Here is an 18468-nt window from a genome sequence, read left to right as displayed (position 1 = left end):
ATTTCCCATTCACAAACCCACCTCAGTGTCCACTTAAAGCATCGCTCTTCCTATCTGTCTTCCCACCCAGTTTCTCCAGGCCCCCTCTCATCCTGGTGTCCTTGGACGGTTTCAGGGCAGAGTATCTGAAAGATCACAGCAGCCACCTTCCTGTCATCAACAAGTTACGTAAGTCACCGACATTGTTGACTGCACAGCTCGTCATGGTTTACTGAGCTTCCCGGTGCGACTGAACATTACTGTGTTGCAGGAAACAACGGAACAACAGCGACGTACATGAGGCCGGTTTATCCCACAAAGACCTTCCCCAACCACTACAGCATTGTGACTGTAAGTCTGGTCAGGCCAAATAGTCAGGGGTTCATTTATTGGACAGTTTGGGATCAGATCGTGGCTTTGTTTGTAGGATTTAGAAAATGTAGCGCATGATGGGAGACTTTGGCGTTCCTGTTGGCTGTGCAGATGTATTTGCATGTCCCCTCAGATGGTGAAAGTCTGATCCAATGGTGGGAAATTTTGCAGGAAAACATGTTATTCTCGTATTTTTTCCCCACAGCTGTCAACAAAGGAAGACAGAGTTATCAAGCATTTCAGAGATGGAGAGAAGAAGCAGCGTATAGTTTAGTCTTCTTCCAAAGGCTTACAGCCACAGCAAATTCAATTACATTTTAGCTGAGCTTAGAGTCACAGTATGCCTTCTCAAAGAGCTTTACAGATGTTTGCAAAGAAAACATTTTTGTAAATTGTGGATACCTTAAAAATAACACCAGGTTTACTGAGGAAATGTCTCTTTGGTGGAACTGCTAAATACTGATAGACACTGGAAATGTGTGCAGTGGTTCTTAACCTAGGGGTCAGGCCCACTTCGGAGGGTCACAAAATATATCTGAGAGGTCATAAGATAATTAAAGGGGCAGAAAAGAAGAAGAAAAAAAACAACACTGTGAAGCAAATTTGTATACTTTTTAAAAAATATTCTAATAGAGTGGCCCGCCCCTTCCGCTAGTCCCCAATAGGACCTCTGAGATCATAAAAAAATAATGGGTCTCTCAATGCAGATAATTTAATTATTTTCTTTTCCCAGTCGTTATATATCCCCAAATTAGAAATATGTTGTTTGTGGATTTAAATTACGTCATCACCCTTTCTCTCCACATGCCCCAACTTTTAATGGTTTTCACCCCTTTCGATGCTATTATCCTCCCCTTGGAAAGAAGCTGTGACCAGAGAATAATTTCATATAAAATTCATATTGAGGTCCCATGTACCGGAATTACAAAGGCGGGACTTTGCCACTCTAAATCTTTGCTTTTAAGTTTGACATCATCACAACAAAAGCATTTGAGAAGTTAAGGAGCAACATCTCACATAGTAGGTATCTGAAACATAATGAGAGCCCCCCAGTAAACTGTGTTTTTCTGTAAAAAATAGACACCAGTGGTTAAACCCTTAACAATATATTGCATTTCATCAGCTCATTGTTTTTTTTTAATGTAAAATTGTAACCTGAATAGCACTTACAGCTGTGTAATGTGCTTACCTACTTCCCACCACTCCTGTGCCACAGTTCAACAGTGAACTTCAGTGAAATTTGGGGCTTTTCCCTGCGATTGTAGAGTCAGTATCTCTTCACAGTAATATGGAGGTTACTGTGGAGGCTTAAATGCTTACATATGCTTGTGGAGAGGAGCAGCAGCAGCAGAACAGAGCAGCTTTCACCTCTCCTGCTTGAAAACAGACCCTGCAGTTAAAATAAACTGCCATGGTTGCCAGTAATATTTAGATTAGAAAGACCGGAGAGAGGAGGTAATCACTTTAAATCCCTTCAGCCTCACAATCAAAACAGCTCACCTCGCCTGTGTGTTTTATTCTGCAGGGCCTTTATCCCGAGTCTCACGGGATTGTGGACAACAAGATGTACGATGTGACCCAAGACGCTTTCTTCAGCTTGAAAACTAGCGAGAAATTCAACCCAAAATGGTACCAAGGAGAGCCAGTAAGTGAATCTGTGAGCTCATGATATTGTGTGCTAAAGGTGTGTCCTAATAAACACTATGTTAGGAGAATTTGTTTTCATTGAGTAAGGCCACAGCAAGGCAGTTCTGAGCAATGCTTTCTTAACATTTCCTTCACAGCAGAGAGCCGGACAGTATTGTTCTGTTACTCGTGAGAGTAACCACACCCTGATTTTGTGGAAAACCTGACACGAATCCAGAGAAAGCACTTGTCTTTTGTGAGAAATATGAAGCACAGTGCTCAAGTGTAATTTGCTGCCAGTGAACAGCATTTTTTTTATGACAGCGTTTCATAGCTGAGAATCAACTCTCCCCGTAATAAGCTTCTTGATATAATTATGGATTCTGCTCGTGCTAAATGACAGCTTGTGAGGGCCACGAGTTGTGCTTGTTTAGACGCTTTGTGGTCCCCTTTCAAATGGGAGACCTCTTAAATCTCATTCCTCATCTGTGTGACAGGCAGCTCCTCTTGAAAATGCACAGTGCAGCAGCCAGATGACTTTCCAGGAGGAAAGGAGACGTAAATTAACTGAGACTCCTGGAATGAATTTTTTCATAATGACCCAATAAAACTAAGTGCACCAAAGCAGGATTACAAGCCTGCTGCGTAAAGAAAACACTTATACCTGCAGATCAGTCTAATAGGTATCGATTTGACATATGCGTTTATATTTCCATCGGTCTTCTGGGCTGTGAGGGATTACACTTTTATCCTAATGGACTAAACACTGCGGCTGTGATGAACTGAGTTGAATGAATGAGTCCACTACAGCTCGTCCGCATGAATTAATCATGAAGGACACTTTCTTTCTCTTGTTTATATCCTCCTGTTTCCTCCCCTCTTCTCTCCTCGCCCATGCTTTTGTATCCTCCCCTTTCCTCTCGTCTTTTCTCTCCTCTTCCATCTTTTTGTATCTTCTCGTTTCCTCTGTTCTTTTCTCTCCTCTCTCATCCTTTTGTTTCCTTCTTTTTCCTCCTCTCCTTGCCCATCCTTTCATATCCACCCATTTTCTCTCCTCTTTACCATCTCCTTTCCTCCCCTCTCCCATCCTTTTCTTTCCTCTCCTTTTCTTTCCTTTGCTTTTTCCTCTCCTCTCAGGTCTGGATCACTGCCATGCGTCAGAAACTAAAAGCAGGAACCTTCTTCTGGCCTGGCTCAGATGTAAGAATCAATGGCACCTTCCCAGACTTCTACAAGATGTATGACAAGTAAGAGTGATGCCATTACGTTACTTACTTTTAAATTCACAAGAAGGACATTACTGTGTTCATAAATACTGTAACACTGAGCCTTTTTTGTGCCCAGGAGCATTACATTTGAGCAGAGAGTGTCGACGCTGTTTGAATGGCTCAGTTTACCTCAGGGAGAAAGGTATCACATGTTCTTCATTATCATCATCATTGTCATGTTTGAAAACACTGAACATTACACTGAAGTGTTTGTGATTTTAGACCCGACTTCTACACTTTATACCTGGATGAACCTGACTCCTCAGGACATCGTTATGGGCCAGCGAGCAGCCAGGTGAGTCCGTCGCTAAACATTAAACCTGTAAACTTCCTCCCTTTTCTTTTCTGTAAACCAGAATCTTCAAACCTTCTAGCAAAATAAAACTATTTCATCCATTCTCAAAGTCAAACAATACTTTACAGACAGTAAAGAAACACTACTGAGCAGTCATTAATGCATGTTTAGGGCATATCGCTACAGAAAAACGCACACTACTTTGTACAGATAGAAACATATCAAAAAGTAACTGTATATATAAATCAAAACAATGAAATGTGATATGTCTGGTAACATGCGATGAATAGAATTCATATTGAATGATGATTTTTAACATTAACGGTTATTATCTAACATTTAATCCTGTCACTGTTCTTGGGAGGAGCCAGTTTTGTTTTTGTAATTTTTTTTAACTCCTACTGCAGCATCTTGCCTCACTTCCGAACCAAGTGACCCATTTTTAATAAAGTCAGTTATGAACCATGCTGACACTGCAATGTTAATCATTATATTTGCTAATCATTTGTTTGCTGAAGCAAGTTGTTTCTTGAGGCGTTTACATGCTCGCCTCTCCTGCTGCAGTAACACGTTAACTCTGTTGGGCCTTCAGGTTCTTCAGGCCTTGAAAAATGTGGACAGGATTATGGGCATGCTGATGGATGGTCTGACGCAGAGAGAGCTGCACAACTGTGTCAATATTATAATCATATCAGACCACGGTGAGATAACTACACAGTCCGCACACAGTTGTGATACACTTGATACAAAGGTGACAAAACAATCAATAATTCAGAAGTGAATTCGAGCTTTCGAGTGCAATGAAAAAGAAATTGACACTTTTCAGATGAAGTGACATTCTCTGCCCCTTTGTCTTTAATTTAGAGCTGTGCAATACAAAACAAACTTGCATCCCTCCTAAATCTCTGTGGTTTCACAAAAGTAAGACATTTTACAGCCCGTGTGCCAATGAGGGGGACTTTAGAGGCTTAGTGTCATCTTCAAATGTTTGACTGGGTTGAGTCACTGCAGCTGTTACAGGAGAGAACTACAGGACAGTGCCAGGGAGAAATCTGAGGATAAATGGGTCTGTTATATGGGAGTAAACTGGGAACTGGTTCTCAGTGTTACGTTAGAAGGAGAATTTGTCATTAGATATTCCTCTGGACATCTGGAGACCATATGTTTAGTCTTGTATTTATTTTAAAGATCAATACACAAGTGTCAATGTGGCTCAGGGCGATGCCCAACTATCTTCATCAAAGACATTATTTCCAAGAGAAGATATACAATTTTTAAGGGATTCTTCGTTGTTCACATCACGCCCAAAAGATGTCAACAAATATTACTCTGTAAATATAAATCTATTAATGTGCTGTACATTTAAAGGGGCTGTGAAACCGTGGAAACGACAAAGTAAGTGCTTCTACAGGGGAAGAACGGTTAAAGGGACAGATGGGATATTTTGATGTGGGGTTGCAGGAGGTGCTCATAGTGAAGACCATACTCCATCACCTAGTCCAGGGGTGTCAAACTGATCCAGTAAAGGGCCGTGTGGCTGCAGGATTTCATTCCAACCAAGCAAGAACACACCTGACTCGACTTACTCAATCACCTGAACTGTCTTCACACAGTTGATTTGTAGGACCAGGTGTGTTTTTGATTGGTTTGAATGAAAACCTGCAGCCACACGGCCCTTTACTGGATCAGTTTGACACCCTTGAACTAGTCATTTTCTGAAGCATTTCCATGCTTCTTTACAGCCACAAGACAAAGAGTAATTCTACCTCAGAACAAAAGAGCCATCTCAATCTGTTTGTGTTTCTGTGTGACTTTTGGTGAATCCAACTAAAATTACACAATACTATCCCTATCAAACTTGAAACAAATGTTTTCTCTTTTTCTACAGGCATGGAGGAGGCTTCATGTGAAAAGGCATCATTTGTATCAACCTATGTGAGCAAAAATGATGGCTATGCTGTCATCCAAGGCCCGGCTGCTCGCATCAGACCTACTCGCCTCCCAGAGGATTTTTTTTCCTGTGAGTTTCTTCCGATAACACCAAACATCCCCTACTTCTCAGCTTTGTTGCTCAGTGTAAGTTTGGATGTTACCAGTGTCATTGACTTTGTACTTTGTTTCTTTCCTCAGTCGACTACGAGGGCCTGATGAAGAACCTGTCGGTATGCGAAGTATTCCAAATGTGACCTTTGTATTGATAAGAAGAATGAAAAATTATCTGCTTGCTTGACTTCGCGTCAAACAATCCCATTCTCCCTCTGCTGTGTGTTGATTCTCCTCTGCTGTGTCTGTTCTGAAGTGCAGGACCTCTGACCAGCCAATGAGGCCCTACCTCAAAGAAAACCTCCCCAAAAGGTTGCACTTTGCCAACAACAAACGCATAGAGAGAGGACACCTCTATATGAAGGAGGGGTGGCAGGCTGCACTGTAAGTCAACGATAAGGCCACTGTCTTTACGTTTTTACTGTGTTAGTTCATTTAATGCGTTAAGAATGCAAGAAAGAAGCTGAATTTAAACATCTTATTTAAAGTCACAGTCCGCAACACTGAAGCTGTCTCTATGCCCGATAGAAAAGCATAAATCATCCGGTTTAAAAAAGAAACACGCCTCTACGTTCACCTAGAGCCCATGCTTTGTTTTGCAAACTTCCACCTGTATCATCCTGTCTTCTCAGCTTAGTTCACATTTCGTGCACACGCCACAGATCTCCCCCTCGCGCATGTTACAATATCACAAGCACACGCCTTAAGCTAGGCATACGCTAAATGACGTTAGCAGTTGCCACTCATGAGTAAGTTAGCCAGGCTACCTCTGTGTAGCGTGTACCCCATGCTGTTTATTGATGAGAGAAGACACAGGTGCATACACAGTAATCTGGTGCGCACTGACGAGCACTCGATGGGAGGAAGCTGAGGAGCTTGGTGGTAGTGGGGGAGGGGAGTGAGAGTTGTAAATATTGGAAATTTGACTGAATCAAGTTGAATCTGCCAGACTTGACAACTGCAGCTTTAAAGAGGCACTGTTGGAGAGTAAACCTTATTAAGCCTTATTTTAACCCAACATTAAATCCAATGATTTATTAGCACTCATTTTGGTCAAACGCCTTTGAAGTTTTTCTAGCTTAGAAATGTATTCTTGACCTGATAGATTTGCCTCAAGCAGGCTTACTGCAGGCTGACTGGTTGATCCACAGAGAAAAAGAAAAAAAACATTATGGTACAAGTTTTAAAAGAAACAGCTATGAACATCTGCAAACGCAGTGGAAGATACCAGAGCTGTTGGCCGGTCTTACTGTATGTGAATTATAGTACAGTAGGTGTCATGGAAACGAACGTGAATGTCTGGTGATAAAAAAAAAATGTTTCTTTGGCCACACAGAAGTTGAAGCATTTACAGTAATTAGTGTTAGAAATCATCTATAATGAATGAGGCATGGGATGTTGGAGAGCAGTTGTACAACTCCTTTGATGGATAACAACCATGTAATCATGGAAAATGGTTTCAGGCTGAAGAATCCAATCAGACCACTTTAATGGATTTTCTCTTTAGGTTATATAGATCTAAACTCGCCTGACCCTGACATTGAGATTGGAAAATAACACGAAAATGTCAGTGGTGTTTTGGTGACTTCCACAATCTTCATTTCTCTCCGTCTTTGTGTTTATTTTAATTTTATTTTTACGGTTTTGTTCTCTCTTAACAGCAACCGCCAGGAACTCAAGTACTGCACCGGTGGATTCCACGGCTCAGATAACCTCTTCACCAACATGCAGGTCAGAGAAATGTAATGTATGTGCTCGCAAGCCTCGATAAATGTTTATCATGAGATCCTGTTTTTTAAACAGGAAGTGTGATGACGCATTGACACAGGGAAACTACTGAAAGCTTGTTTTCGTCTTTAGCTTTAAGGATGTTGTGACAGAAAACAGAGCTTAAACTGGCCTCCAGAAAACAGATACAGCACATTTAAGATTATGAGGATATTTTTGTCGAGAAGGATGCGACAGGATACAAAATCTGTTTTGTATCTGAGTTATTGGACTGAGTTATTTTGTCTCTGCCACTTTTATGTTAGTCATTACACTGACAACACGTCAGTGTATGTTTCTGGACATGGTTTACACAGGAATTTGACCTGGTATAATTAGCTTACACGGTTGCTGTCTTGTCTTAACAAAAGTGTCTCCACACAGCAGAGAGAAGTGTGCTTGAAACAGAGTTTACTCGCCTTCAAATATCTCAAAAACCCTTGCAACCAACGTCTTGCCTAGAATTAAAATCCCTGATATATAAGGTAATGTCAGGTCATTTTACAGCTTTAGTTCATTTCAAATATTTACACGCGCCTGACATTTTGTTATTTGCAGAGAGAGTTTAAATTAAGCTTTCCATGGCAGGAGCAGTTTTGTTTGGATAGTTCACCGTACTCTCTCATTTGTATTTAGAAGTGTCTCCAAATAAATACATGAATGTCAGTATAAGAATGCGTATCTACTTTTTCCAGGCGATCTTCATTGGCTACGGTCCGGAATTTAAAGAAAACACTGTTGTGCCCCCTTTTGAAAATATTGAAATCTATAACCTAATGTGTGGTAAGTGAACTGTACTTTATCCTCCTGCCCTGCAGCTGTAGCTTCTTCTTGTAAACTCTTTTCTTTAAGGATTTAAAGGGATAGTTTAACATTTTGGGACATGAGCTTATTCACTTTCTTGCAGAAAGTTAGATGAGAAGGAGCCGCTCTCCGGTACTGGGCTTCAAGAGGGACTGCTCGCAAGATTTTTTTACCAGGCTGTAAACATGTTTATTTCAGCTGTAAAGTTGGGAGTTTTTACATGGGGGTCTATGGGGATTGGCTCGCTTTTGGAGGGAGCCTCAAGTGGCCATTCGTGGAACTACAGTTCCACATTGGCTCTGTCTTTAAACCCCGGGGTTTGCCACTTGAGTTAAACGGTTCAAAAGAGGAAACAGGTGCACTTCTCCTGCAGTGAATCTCAATTTGTTTGGTGTCTCCAAAAATAGAACACAATCAGATGAAGACCACCAGTTAAACCCAGGTGTGTAAAAAGAAAATACAAAATACATGTCTGACCTTGAAATACTACTTCAGCTCACAACTACAGTAAGTACAGTTGGTCAAAGTAGTACCAAGTAAAGAAGCTCCCCATCAGTTAACAGATGTTTACAACAGACTTACTAATGAACTAGTAACTAGTTCATTAATCACCTTTCATGCCCAAGTAAGTTGTTCAGGTTCGATTTTAGACTGTTACTTAGGATAAATTAAAAGCAAAATTGGCATTTAAATTCAGTGGACATTTGTTCCTGGCTGGTAGCGCCCTAAATGAACTGTCTTCTTTTGTGTAATACAGAAATTGGAAACCTGCAGTGTCATCCCTTACTCATGACACGTTGCAGAGGTGTCACTGGATCCTTGTTTCTCAGCTGTGTGATCACCCCCTGGAATAAGATGTTATTTTAACTTACATTTAGAATTTTCAAATGTCAAATGTGATGATATGTTGTGTTAACGTGCAGTGTTTTCTCTCTTCTTCCTCCAGACCTCCTCGGTATTCGCCCCGCTCCAAACAACGGGACTCACGGCAGTCTGAACCACCTTCTGAAGCATCCCGTGCACTTGCCAGTTCATCCAGCGCAGCTCTCCCATGAAGCCCCCTGTGAGGCCAATGACTCCGTCCCTACTGACGATCTACAATGCAACTGTACATCCCAAACCAAGGCAACGGTACGTGCTGACAAGTTATTGAGGTCATGGCAGAGTTGGTTAGTCCACCACTTTGGTCCGGACAGATATATCTCAACATCTATTGGATGGACTACCATGAAATTTAGACATTCATGTTCCAGGAGGCTAAATGCCCCTGACTTTGGTGATCCTCATGATGTTGCCTTTACCTTCACCAGCAAGTCAAAGTTTTAACTTATGTAAAGTATCTTCACATCAACCAGTAGATTTTTCCCAAGCCCTACCTTGAGTTTGGCATTTGTGGTTTTGAATAAAATGTCTTAATTTTTGACTGTACTGCCACTAAATTTGGTTCCCACATTCATTCATTATTATGTCCGCGTTGTCAATGTGTGTTTCCCTGGGTCAATATATTGAAATTAATAATATTAATACCATTAATATTGAAACCTAAATTCTTGAATCTCGGTTCATTTTTTATTTCTAAGCGCCATTATTGAGCAAATCTTTTCTTTAGTGTGGAAGAATCTACTTGACACCAGTGGAAATACTTTGAAACATCACAGTCTTCATATACTGAATGGTGAAAGCATTTAATGCATTTAACACAAGCACACTAACTTGGATTTATTTTTAGGAGACCGAGATGAACACAGTTGTCATGGCAACTAATTCTAGTGAGTATTGTTTTATTTTTGTTTGCATTTATAATGTTTTTTGGAGAAAACTTTGTGAGACATTTGTACGTTTTCCCTTTTAAGGCGATAAAGCCAGCTTACGTCGCCTCCACCATCCCTTTGGCACACCTCGAGTCGTCCAACCAGATGCCACCTTTTGTCTTCTCCACCAATCCAACTACCTCAACGGATACAGCAAAGACCGCCTCATGCCCCTGTGGGTGTCGTATACCATCCAGCCTCTGGTGAGTCTGCTGTTTGGAACAGTCTTTCATCTCTAAACATAGCCTGTACAGTTGAGTGGTTCCTGCTGTATTTCTTCTGTGGTTAGGGTATGAAAGGAGGTTGTTTGGTATCTGAAACATATCTGTAAGCAGCTGTTACTCATCTTCTGTGCTCATGTTGGTTTAAACACTTCTTGTCTTCTCATTATGCGGTTGAGCTTTAGCATAAATCATGACTTCAGGCAGATTGATACATTCCCAGGAGAGTTTTACTGTTGTAGTGTTCTGTCTGAATGATGGAGTTAGTGAGGATTTGTTTTCATTCATTTATCCAAATACGGTGCGAGCTAACTGTGATTGTACTGTATCCTCATGGTTCATTTTGGCTCAAAAGAATCGCAGTTTGGATTGTTTTGGTTTTTTATGTGTCATAACGTAGAGTATTATGCTCTACCCACAGAAAAATTTAAATTTCACAGCTTCTCCAAAACTTGCTTCTACCTATTTTTCCCACTAGAAAATCAATTAGTCAATAAAAAGCATGCTTCACTTCTATTGTTGTACATGCATGAAAATATGCACTGCTTTTAATGCTTTATTTTTCTGTCTGTATTAAGGAATAATACCTGTCTGTAATAATTTTGCATAAGGTTCCTGTGAATAGCTGATGTATATAAATTAGTTGTATATTTATGGAGAATTAGGTCATTCAAATCTCCATTAAACACAAAAACACATGTAAATATTAATTTATTACGTGATATTGCTGTTTTCCCCATCAATTTAGAATTGTATGCTTGCCTGTAAACAAAATGTACATCTTTAGCCATGCTGGCGCCGTGGCTCTATGAAAGTTAGACTGATATCGGTCCACCACTTTGGTCCAGAGGAAAATGTCTCAACAGCGATTGAATGGAAATCCTAATGACTGCGGTGAACCTCCCTTCTAGCGCTGCCATGAGGTTTACATCTGTGGTTTTAAGTTAAATGTTTCAACAACTATTGAATTGATTGCCATGAAATCTGTTATAAACCCCTCAGGATAAATTCTAATACCTTTTGGGATACAATGACTTTTAATCTAACATCATCATCAGGTCAAATTTGTCCAAATACCTGTAATTATGAGTCTTAAAAAAGCAGCATTCTATTCAAATTATCGGTCATTGTCTTCTATGACATGGGATGGGAGTGAGGTTATTATTTTGGGAGACCCCTGCAAACAGAAACAGTGCAATGCCCTCGCTGACCCATATACACAGGCAAACCAAAACCAAGCCAAGGGATCTTACGCAACGTTCAGAGTCTCACTCCACACTGTCCACCACTGACTGATCCTCTCTTTCAGACCACAGTCCAACCCCTGAGCCCAGAGTTGGAGTGTGTTCGTGCTGACGTACGCATCCCACCGGCCGCCAGCCAGCTGTGTCTGCGCTACAGAAACGACCCCGCTCTGTCCTACGGCCTGTTGCATCCCCCCAGTGAGTGTGTGTTAGTGTATGTAGTGGAGGGGCTCAGACCACGCTGTCCCCAGCCGGGTGTTGAATTCAAGTTGATGTCTTTTAGAGCCACATTCTCATGTAAAAATGCACCGATTCTTTTGGTTCGCAGCAGTACAGAGTGTCCCCCCTATGGAGACGCTAGATTCACTGTATTTTTAATTAAATTCAGGTTGTAGGTAGCTCCACAAAAGGAAGTGACGGACTGAAAGACTGGAGAAAAAGCTCCTTAACAGCTGTGAGAAAATGTTATTGTCATTATGGCTCTGGCAGAAAGTGATCCCAAACTGTGATCTGTGCAGTTTAATGGCCTTAAGAGCTGCGACAATAATTGGATTAACCGATTAGTGGATCGCCAGACAATTTTACTATTTTGACAATTGATTAATCATAAAATGTAATGCAAGAAAAACCAATATTTATTTGTTCCAGGTTCCCTCGTGAGGATTTGCAGATTGTTTTAGTTTAATATCATTGTAAATTAAATACATGGGGGGTTTGAAAAGAGAACAAACATTCTGTGACATAACGTCGGACATTTTTCTCTATTTTCTAAATGAAACTGATTAACTGAAAGAAATACAGGTAGATTAATCAATGGTAACTGAGGTAAGTTGCAGGCAGCCATAAATGACTCAAGATCTTTTTATTTAGCTCCAAATACATGTGAAGTTCAGGTATTCCTTCATTCCGCAGTACTCGTCAAACTTTTACAACATGCAGTTTCTTTGATTTTCTCTCTACAGATCTGAGTGCCAACGGACCCGACACAGACTCTCTAATCACGAGCAACATGGCACCGATGTTCCCTGCATTTAAAGGCGAGTCAGACTCTCAAAAATGCATTGGTTCCATTTTTTTATAGCTGAAATGGGGATTGAGGTGATGCATGAGTTAAATATTGAATTCCAGTTGTCAACAGAGAGCTTTTGAGATAAATGAGAGCTGAATAATTTAATTAACATGAAGTAAAGGAATACTCTGGATCACAACTAGACATTGGGTCATGCTCTGTCGTGTTGTGTGTGTTAAACGCTCGTGTTTTCCAAGAGCAGGTATTATGGCTTGTCTGTGAGCTGTTTTTTTATTGCTCAATATTATACTTTTTGTTATAGAAAAACAGGCTATACTTTTGGTTCTTAAATACACATAACAGGAGTCCAAAGATCTAACCGCTGTGATTATATGGGACTACTGTACTTTCATGTAGTTAGGATTTCTGTAAAGCACAATTAAAGGTTTAGTTAGAGGAACTTTTCCAGAGTTAATCCTGCTGTAGACACCAGTTGTCTTCACAATAAGACAGACGGGGCTCTAAAATAAAACAGGACATGGGACATAAAATCCTGCTTTGTTTTAAATGATCTATGTCATATGAAATGCAGTGGGATGAGTGTCTGTCACTCGCTTAATTTTTCTTCTTTTGCTCATACAGATGTGTTTCCTAGTTCTGTTGAGGAGTAGGTCTGGACCTGCACTCACAGCACTACTCAGCATTACAAAACCACATGTCATGTATAATAGCATGTGGATGATTTGATGATTTAATGCTGTCGTGGGTTCAGCAACACAGATGAGTCATGCTTTTGTTGGAACTGTTGGGCGATTAATGTATTGAAAAGTTGAGTGTTTCAGACAACACGGCTCAGGTTCCACTGGGGCCACCCACGCTATAAATGGAAACACTCTCTCACTAGTATGAGGTCCCATTGGCAGGAAAACCCCGGTCTGAGGATTGTTGTTTGTGTATGTTGGAGCCTCTTTATCAGCTCACAGATGCTGCCCCCTGGTGGCACATTACTGTGTCTACACTGTTTGAACCTCAAGATATGACTTGTTCATTTGTGAACCTGTAGGCAGATTGTTGGAGAACTAAAGATGTTTTGTGTGTATTTTCCCTAACCACAGATGTTTGGACCCATGTCCATGAAGTCCTGCTTCCCAAATATTCACAACAGCTGAACGGAGTAAACGTCATGAGTGGGCCGATATTTGATGAAGATTATGACGGAAACGTAGATGCACTCAAAGAGATCTCAGGGTAAGTTAATGGCACATGTCCCAAGTTAATTGATTAGGGCTTCATCCATTCATCCATTTATAAACCTATTATTTTTATTAAGTAACTGAGTCAGAGTCAAAGTAAAGCTTCAAATGGTCATATCTGAGAAGCCTGAAACCATGAACATTTGGCATTTTCGCTAGAAAAATAACTGAAGCTGTTATTAAAATAGTTGCAGATTAATTTCAACATATGTTCCAATTTATTTTCTAAATGTAGATTTCTAAAATCTACATTTAAAGATCTCTAAAATCTACATTTAGAGAGCAATGTCTCCTGTCTTCATAAAAAGATTGTTGTTAATAATGACACTTCCTTTGAATTCTTTGCCTATAAAAACAAAAAAAACCTCATTACAAAAACCAATGCAAAAGATTTAAAATGCATTCTTTCAATATTCTAGAGATGAAACGTAGCATAAAAACATCTGTTAACATATAAATTAACATATTATTGTCAAAATATTCGCTTTGAATCGCAGTGTGCAAAGTAGGGATGGACGATATGGCCAAAATTTTATATTTTGATATAGGTCATTTCAAAGCCTATTTTTGTATACTTCTGTTCTAATTAACTACTTGATTAATGAAAAGTATATTTTATACTAGGAAATGTGGTGTAATATGAACATAATTCACAAACATTTAAACGTAAATATTTTTTGGTTGTTTTTAAAATCGCATATCAAAAGATATAGAGAATGTAAGGCCTGTAATTCCTTAAAGTTCTCAATCATCTTCTTATTGTGAGCAATGAGCTCCTACATAAACACACAATTTTCTGCCAACGCTGGAAAAGTTTGGGTTGTAAGAGATTTCTGTTTTTTTTATCATCTCTGCACCAATCTAGCCTTGTGGGACCATCCTGATCTTGCAAAGCTCCATTGTAATTTACTCGCAGATCAGTCTGGTAAATTGCAGCAGAGAAAATTTGGAGAAGTTTGACCAGGTGACCGAACCAATCAGCGTTGGTTTTGAGGCAGATTTAAGTTTGATGAAACGAGAAGCGACTGGTCAGTGTAAACAACCCGGCGGCTCCCGTGGATGAGATGAGCGCAGCTATCGAGCAAGCTGCTTACTAACGCTTTTTCTTCTTGGATCCTTCTGATGGAATATGGATCAGGCACCTGAAATTTAATTCACATTACACAAACGGCAAATATCCTTTATCGACTTTTCTTTCTGAGCTTTGCTTCATATGCTTCGTTGATCTGATTGGCTGATTTGGCCCGTACGTTGGTGATAGACAAATGGTTTATCCAATCAGCAACCAGTATTTTCGCCTCTTCCCAAAAAGAGGGATGGATTGATTTGCAAATGCAAATCAATCCATCTGGCAATTGCAAATCAATCCATCTGGCAAATGCAAATCAATCCATCTGGCAAATGCAAATCCATCCATCTGGCGGAGTCAGTTTAGCACCAATCAGGATTTAGAAACATTTGAATCAGAGTTTTTTTTCTGCTCCTTGTGAATCAAATCAAAGCTGAAACAGATTAGCTGAAGATAGTTGACTATCAGACAAATTAAGTCAAAAGCTGCAGTTCCTTCAATGACCACTTGAGGCTGGCTACAAAAGCAAGTCAATCCCCATAGGCTTCCATGTTAAAATGCCCAACTTCAAAGCAAAAATAAATGACAAAAAGAATGCAAGTTTTACAGTTTTAGCCATGATCTACACAGAGTTTTATGCATCTGGTCCCTGGAGTTTTGAACCGTGAAAAACCGTTTGAGCTCATATTTCTCTAGGAATGAGGCTCCCATCCCGACACATTTCTACGTGATCCTGACCAGCTGTGGGAACACGACCTTCAGCCCTGTGAACTGCAAGGGTCCCCTGCAGGCCAAGTCCTTCATCCTGCCCCACAGACCTGACCACACTGAGAGCTGTGCTGTGAGTAACACCGCTGACTCCTCTCCTACTCGTTTCTACTCATCAGCCTACCTCTGTGGAAACCTACCGACAGCTCCTACAGTGGAAAAAATGATCAAACATTTATTACATTTTCTTTGTTCCTCTTTTCTCTTTTTAATGTCTCCCTTCTTTTCTTATTTTCCCTTCAGAACGGGGCGGACCTTACGTGGGTGGAGGAATGGCTGCAGCTTCACAAAGCGAGAGTCCGAGACATCGAGCTGCTGGCCGGACTCAGCTTCTACCACGACAGGTTATCGGTGGATGAGACGCTACGGCTCAAGACATTGCTACAGACTGCTTAATATCAGAGACATTATCAAAGGAAGCTTTATTTTCCAAATGAAGCCATATTGGTCGGCACAACAGGCCTCAGTCCACAGTTTTTTAATACTTCTGAATCCCCCCAAAATCTATAATTAGTGATAGCTGTATATTTGTTTTTTAGTGTTTTTATAAAATGATTTTATAGAGAAAGTCAGTCATTTTTTTTAATGAGGCTTTACAGCTCGGAACCAAAGATGCCGTCTCATCTGCTGAGTGGCTCCAAAGCATTTCCTCAAATGGGAACAAAAAGGGAAAAGAAACATTTATTGATGAAAGAAGAATCTATTTATACTACAGTTGCTTTTATTGGCAAGGGCACTTCAAGAAACACATGACAATCTGGAAACACTTGTGTCTGCTGCCACACATCTGGAGAGCTGCCTGCAGCAGCCGGAAAGACACCCAGCATCAGAATTTCAGTTGTGCTTTAGAATAAGAGAAGTTTTACCCACCAGATGTTGTCATTGTATGTTTATGTTTATTATTTTCTTCATATGGCACCAATTTAGTCTTTAGTGTTTTGTAAATTTTTGTTTTGGTCAATTACATTTTGGAGATTTATTAAATAATTGAGTGTGTGCACGTATGTGTGTTAACTGTATGCATGGTCATGGATGAATTATGTGACATATTTTCCAGACATGGGCCTGGGCACAGACATGTAAAAGGCCAGCAACGTGACTACAAACAATATGTTTAGTTTTATCAAGGCTTCCTCTACTACTTTTGTGATTTTCTGTGGTTGGTTGCATGTCTTTGAAGTTCTTTGTGACGCTTTGTTGTCTCACTATCTCTCTGTAGCCTTTTTTTATCAGTAGTTTCATTTGCATCTCTTTGTAGTCATTTTTTGTCTGTTTATAGTAACTGCATGTTTTTGTAGTATTTTTGTCTCTTTATAGTTCTTTTTTGTCTCTTTATAGTGATTTTATTTCTTTATAGTTATTTTTTTGTCCTTTTGTAGTAATTTTGCATCCCATTGTGGTTTTTAAACATATTTTCGTGGTCATTTTGTATCTCTTTGTAGTCATCTACTTTTTTCCGCTAACTTGGCATCTCTTTGTGGGCATTTTTGCTTTTGGTGACAGTCTGAATGTGAAGCAGAAAAGCTAGGTACTGCTGTTGGTAAAATTGCGGCTAAACTTCAGTATTTACTTCACGCAGGAGAGGACGAGAGGTCATATGTGCCCGGTAGTCCCAGTCAGTTCATCAGTAATTCATCCGTGTGTGTGTGTGTGTGTGTGTGTGTGTGTGTGTGTGTGTGTGTGTGTGTGTGTGTGTGTGTGTGTGTGTGTGTGTGTGTGTGTGTGTGTGTGTGTGTGTGTGTGTGTGTGTGTGTGTGTGTGTGTGTGTGTGTGTGTGTGTGTGTGTGTGTGTGTGTGTGTGTGTGTCTATAGCTGGATTTTTTTTCTGGGAACAACACAGTTTCTATCTTCTTATCTTCCCTCTTCACTGTGACTGTCTGGAAGCTAAGGTTAGCAGGTAGTTTGTGAAATATGAGATAAATTCAACAGATGTCATTCCCATCGTATATCACAGCTTTTGTTTTTTTGTCAGAAAGTACAACTGTGGTCACACTTTCATATAAAAACTCTTCTACACTGGCCTTGTGACTTGTATTCTTTGTCCCTATTACACATAGAGATCAGGGCTGCACAGAAACACTTTCTACAATATCACACCCATAACAAAAAGGAAGGTATAACCAGCAAGCAGATCTCAAGATTGCAACAGTGTGAACTCAGAAAGGAAGGAAACTAAGCTCTGTACATTTCCAAGTCTGCCACTTCCTCAGGCTGACCATCTCTGGCAGTGCAGCTAACCTGAAGGTAAAATCTTGCAGCTTTCTGCTTTGCACCGCTTATTTCTGCAGTGACCTAATTCTCATGTCACAGACCTGAGCTTGCTTTCTTTTCTAGGTAGGTGTTGTAGTCAAAGTGAAGTTGAGATGTAGCAAGAAAGAGGTGGTGTTGAGAAAAGTTTTGTTATCGCAGCTCACCTTTTAGTCATCGTCAAAGGGAAAAGCCACAGTGATTGAAGTTGTAAATGGTATACTAAATCTGTGAATGCATGGTGTAAATGGAAGTTTCCTGTTCTGTGAAGTTTTATTTGCCACGCTGGCTGCATGATGTGTATGCACTTTTGTGTCACATGTTGACAAAGAGATGTATAAATCGGTACACATAAAAGACTGACTAAGGACAGCATACTAGGCTCATTTTGCCACCAATAATGACATATAAACTACAAGTAAACAATACAAACTTAAATGAATCATGTTGTCATATGCAGTGACAAATGCTGTGTAATATGTATGTTGTCAAAATGTCTCTATTTGATCACCTGACACATCTGCAAGCCAAGTGAGCAGTCTTGCTTTTCAAACGTAAAAGCAGCAGTAAGAAAAAACGAGAGAAAAGAACAGGATGAGACGGTAGTAAAGCTAAGTGTGTGTGTGTGTGTGTGTGTGTGTGTGTGTGTGTGTGTGTCTGTGTGTGTCTGTGTGGGTGTGCTTCATAACCAG

At 40.2% G+C, this 18468-nt stretch overlaps 1 protein-coding gene across 1 annotated transcript in view; it reads left to right on the top strand.

Annotated features, from left to right (window-relative positions):
• enpp1 (ectonucleotide pyrophosphatase/phosphodiesterase 1) overlaps positions 1–17548 on the top strand; it is a 29480-nt gene extending 11932 nt beyond the window's left edge. Inside the window, exons 4-23 of the mRNA XM_083933615.1 lie at positions 71–168; positions 251–330; positions 1877–1996; positions 3115–3224; positions 3322–3387; positions 3468–3540; positions 4133–4241; positions 5429–5560; positions 5671–5702; positions 5840–5967; positions 7245–7314; positions 8046–8133; positions 9101–9285; positions 9884–9923; positions 10008–10168; positions 11496–11628; positions 12393–12467; positions 13555–13687; positions 15458–15602; positions 15773–17548. Coding sequence (XP_083789741.1) covers positions 71–168; positions 251–330; positions 1877–1996; positions 3115–3224; positions 3322–3387; positions 3468–3540; positions 4133–4241; positions 5429–5560; positions 5671–5702; positions 5840–5967; positions 7245–7314; positions 8046–8133; positions 9101–9285; positions 9884–9923; positions 10008–10168; positions 11496–11628; positions 12393–12467; positions 13555–13687; positions 15458–15602; positions 15773–15925 — 2131 coding nt within the window. The 3' untranslated portion in view covers positions 15926–17548. The remainder of the gene's footprint in view (positions 1–70; positions 169–250; positions 331–1876; positions 1997–3114; positions 3225–3321; positions 3388–3467; positions 3541–4132; positions 4242–5428; positions 5561–5670; positions 5703–5839; positions 5968–7244; positions 7315–8045; positions 8134–9100; positions 9286–9883; positions 9924–10007; positions 10169–11495; positions 11629–12392; positions 12468–13554; positions 13688–15457; positions 15603–15772) is intronic.
• Positions 17549–18468: the final 920 nt, after the last annotated feature.

This window comes from Echiichthys vipera (genome assembly GCF_963691815.1).
Source record: "Echiichthys vipera genome assembly, chromosome: 19".
NCBI classification, from domain to species: Eukaryota; Metazoa; Chordata; class Actinopteri; order Perciformes; family Trachinidae; genus Echiichthys; species Echiichthys vipera.
This window is presented reverse-complemented; position numbering and strand designations above follow the sequence as displayed.